The 4552-nt window shown below is 40.6% G+C and overlaps 1 protein-coding gene across 1 annotated transcript; it reads left to right on the top strand.

Moving 5' to 3' along the window:
• The first annotated feature begins 941 nt into the window (after window positions 1-941).
• On the top strand, window positions 942-3956 carry LOC139072163 (uncharacterized). Its single transcript, XM_070555468.1, has 2 exons — window positions 942-1061; window positions 1374-3956. The coding sequence occupies exon 2, from the start codon at window positions 1605-1607 to the stop codon at window positions 2643-2645; it is 1041 nt and encodes a 346-aa protein (XP_070411569.1). The 5' UTR covers window positions 942-1061; window positions 1374-1604; the 3' UTR covers window positions 2646-3956.
• Window positions 3957-4552: the final 596 nt, after the last annotated feature.

Genomic DNA, 4552 nt, shown 5'->3' on the forward strand with positions numbered 1-4552 from the left:
TTTTCTTTTATCTTTTTCTTTCTTTCTTTTCTTTCTTCTTTCTTCTTTTTTCTTTCAACTTTGTTCTTTTTTCTTTTATCTTTTTTCTCTCATATTTTTGTTTCTTTTTTCTTCTTTCTTCTTTTTTCTTTTCTTTCTTATTTTTCTTTCATCATTTTCCTTTTATCTTTCTTTTTCATCTTTGTTTTTTCTTTCTTCTTTCTTCTTTTTTCTTTCTTCTTTTATCTTTTCTTTCTCCTTTTTTCTTTTTTCATTCTTCTCTTCTTTTTCATCTTTTCTCTTTTTTCTTTCTTCTTCTGTCTTTCTTCTTTTTTCTTTTCTTTCTTCTTTCATCTTTTTTCTTTTTGCTTTGTTCTTTTTTCTTTTCTTTCGTCTTTCATCTTTTTTTTTTCAACTTTTTTCTTTTTTCTTTCATCCTTTTTCTTTCATCTTTTTCTTTTATCTTTTTTCTTTTCTTTCTTCTTTTTTCCTTTCTTCTTTTTTCATTAATCTGTCTTCTTTTTCATATTTTTTCTTTCATCTTTCATCTTTTTCTTTCAACTTTTTCTTTCTTCTTTTTTCTTTATTAAAGAAAGAGATTAAACTATGGACTGGGCCCTTATAATCAGAAGAGGTTGTTTTTACTTCAGGGAGTTTTATTCTAACACTTTGTATTGACTTAGAGACAAGAAAAGAGAGAGATGGGATTGTTTAAGAATGTTTAATTTTATAATTATTATTCAAACAATCCAGGACTAACTCTCTATGATGGATGCTGTTCTGTCCCAAGTAAACGATTAAAAAGGATTCATAATAATTTAGTGATAAAAACGTCATATTTCATTTGTGGTAATTGATGTTAAAAAAAGACAGTCATTTAGTTAAAAAAATATTTTCTTTACAGTCAGCATTAGTTTTTCTGTATCTTATTTTGAAGGAGAAATCTGTGTTCACAATGCATTGTGGGAAGCGGAAGCTGCAGTCAGTTGGGGAAAAACATTGTACAGAAAGCCTGCTTATCCGTGTTTAAACTTCATCTCTTGTGCCCTGAATCTTTATATACACCATCGAAAGCAATGACTGTAAGTTTATTACATGTTCTGGTTGTTTTATTTGTTCATAACAGCTGATTTAGAGATTGTTTTGTGAATGTGTTTGTTCCAGGAATTAGCCTTATCCCAGAAACGGATTTAGCTTAGAGCATGGTCTGTTAACATAGCAATGATGCTAGCAGCCTAATTTGCATATCAGAGGATTGTTCAAACTACAGTTTTCATTACTTAGCAGCCAAGACTAACTTTGATACATGTTTTATATTAATAGATATTTCTTCTTATGCATTTATTTCACATGTTAAAGAGCTAAATGATATTTTATTTCTGGTTTATTTTCAGTTTGACTCAGCACTTTCATCGAGCTATTCAAGCCACAATTGTAAAAGATTGTAAGCTGTCGAGAAGACCGTAATAAAGGAGTAAGACGCGCAGTTTCCTGGCTCATGAAAAAATGAGTTTGGCTTGCTGTTGACCTAGGTTAACATACACGGTGTATCTAACACGTAGCGATAACAGTACAGTGAAAAGTCACGTCAGCAGTTGGTGGAAGATAAAGTTTATGCCACAGCGATGGATGCCCACGGGGAGAAGGCAGAAGAAATGGCTAACTCAGGAGACAAAGCATCACCAGAAGCTAGCTCCCGATCCAAATACTCTGGCTCCAAGCGCTCATCTTCCAAGTTGTCCTCAAGGTCCAGTGTATTAGAAGCAGCCATCTTTGCAAGAGCTTCTGCTGAAGCTACAAACACCAAAGCCTTGTACAGTAAGAGACAATTGGAAATTAAAAAGCAGCAAGCAAACCGGAAAATGGATTTACAGATGTTAGAGATAGAAAAAAAAGCTGCAGCCGCTAAGGTAAAAGCAGAGGTCCTGGAAGCTGCTGCAGCTGTCGAACAAGAAAAAGGAGAAAGTTTAAAAAGTTCAGTCCCACCACAAGTTACCAGACAGAGAACTATGGAGTATGTGCAACATCAAAGCCAGCTAAAGTCACACCCAGCAGAAGAAGCAACACCTCAAGTCAAACTGACAGCAAAGGCACCATCATTCACTTCAAGGGAGCCAACCTGCTCTCCACATGTACTCTCAAAAATGTACATAGAGGAGGAAACTTTTGGCCCACCAAGAGAGTATGTCGAACCGAACAGTCACCATACTCCTCACAATAGTGATACACCTATGGCCGACTTTGCTATGTTCCTTGCACGCAGAGAGTTAATAACAACAGGGCTCTTTAAGTTTGATGACAACCCCGAAAATTTTAGAGCATGGCAGTCTTCATTCTTAAATGCAACTGGAGGGATTGATCTTACATACAGCCAGCAGTTAGATCTCCTAGTCAAATGGCTCGGTAAAGAGTCCTCAGAGCATGTTAAAAGAATCCGGGCTGTTTATACCAGTAGCCCCAAAGCTGCCTTCCAGTTGTCATGGGATAGGCTGGAGGAGTGTTATGCTACACCTGAAGTAGTAGAGAATGCCCTGTTTAAAAAACTGGACGGTTTTCCTCGCCTTACAAATAGAGACAATGTTAAACTTAGGGAACTGGGAGATTTGCTCCTAGAGCTGAAGGTCATTAAAGAAGAAGCCTACCTCCTAGGGCCTCGCTTACCTTGACTCGCCACGCGGGGTTAAGCCCATAGTGGAAAAGCTGCCTCCAAGCTTACAAGATAAATGGCTCCACACTGGTTCAAAATACAAACAGAATTATAATGTGACGTTCCCTCCATTCTCATACTTTGTAAAGTTTGTCCAAGAGGAGGCAAAAGCGAGAAACGATCAAAGTTTTGTGTCGTGCAGCAGCCAATCCCTCAACAAAGGTGAGAGACCACCATTCAAACAAACTAGCTACAAATCACCTCTAACTGTAAATAGAACAGAGGTTGATGCAAGTGCTTCTGCTAGTATCAGAGAGGATGATCTAACACGTTATTGTCCAGTCCACAAGAAAACGCATCCTCTAGCCAAATGTAGAGCTTTCCGGATCAAACCACTACAAGAAAGACGAAACATACTCAAAGAACACAAACGATGTTTTCGCTGTTGTTCTTCCATGCACACAATAAAGGACTGCAACCTGAAGGTCAAGTGTGAGGAATGCCAAAGTGAAAAACATTGCTCTGCCATGCACCCTGACACGGGTCAAAAACCCCAGCCAGAAAATGCACCTGAACCAGAGCCTCAGCCCCATGACAACACTCTACCCAAGGTAACGTCACGATGCACTGAGATCTGTGGTGAAGGCTGTCCTCCACGTTCTTGCTCCAAGGTATGTCTAGTTCGAGTTTTCCCTAAAGGTCAACCAGAACGGTCTGTTAAGATGTACGCCATTCTTGATGATCAGAGCAATTGCTCGCTGGCACGTCCTGAATTCTTTGAGCTATTTGGAATCAAGGGTAGCCCTCTGACATACCATATGAGAACGTGTGCTGGTTTAACTCAAATGCTCGGCAGGAAAGCAGTGGGGTTCCAGATTGAGCCTGTAGGTGAAGGCCCACGTCTAGACCTTCCTCCTCTCATTGAATGTGATGAGATAGTATTTAACAGAGATGAAATACCTACACCTGAAGTCGCTCTTGCCCATGCCCACTTGAAACATCTGGCTCCCCTGATACCTAAGCGCGACCCAGCAGCCCAGATTGCAGTTTTACTGGGCAGAGACATCATACAAGTCCACAAGGCATGACAACAAGTCAAAGGACCCCGCAACGCTCCCTTTGCTCAGCGCCTAGACCTAGGCTGGGTAATCGTGGGGAAAGTATGCCTCAATGCTCACAGGCCAACGGTCAATGCCTATAAAACTCACGTGCTCTCCAACGGACGACCATCTCTCCTCACTCCTTGTCCTAACAGCATGAAGATCAAAGAAAAACCATGCTATGGCGGGGAGCACAAGAGTTGCTTCTTAAAACGCAGTTCGAAACTCAACGCAGCAGAAGAAAAGCTTGGATAGAAAGTTTTTGAGCGCACAGAGTATGACAACCAGCATGCCCTGTCCTTTGAGGATGAGACCTTCCTCAAGATAATGGAAAAGGAAGTCCACCAGGATGGAAACAATAACTGGATTGGTCCTTTACCATTCAAGTCCCCTCGCTTGCCACTCCCAAATAACAGAGACCAAGCGCTGTCTAGACTTAACTCACTGAGACACCACTTAACCAAAAACCCTCAAATGAAAGAGCAGTTCTCAGAATTTATGGACAAGCTGTTTAAAAACAACCACGCAGAGATTGCGCCACCCATTGATGAGAACATTGAGTGCTGGTACCTGCCTATTTTCGGCGTATATCATCCCCAGAAGCCCGGTCAGATACGGGTGGTCTTTGACTCTAGTGCCGAGCAGTCTGGCGTGTCACTCAATTCAGTGTTATTAACAGGCCCTGATCTCAATAACACCCTCCCTGGTGTCCTGATTCGGTTTAGGAAGGAGCTCATTGCAACCACTGCTGACATCCAGTAGATGTTTTACGGGTTCCTGGTTAGATCAGACCACAGAGATTATTTGAGGTTCCTGTGGCACAAGG

This window comes from Nothobranchius furzeri, chromosome 10 (genome assembly GCF_043380555.1).
Source record: "Nothobranchius furzeri strain GRZ-AD chromosome 10, NfurGRZ-RIMD1, whole genome shotgun sequence".
Taxonomy (NCBI): Eukaryota; Metazoa; Chordata; class Actinopteri; order Cyprinodontiformes; family Nothobranchiidae; genus Nothobranchius; species Nothobranchius furzeri.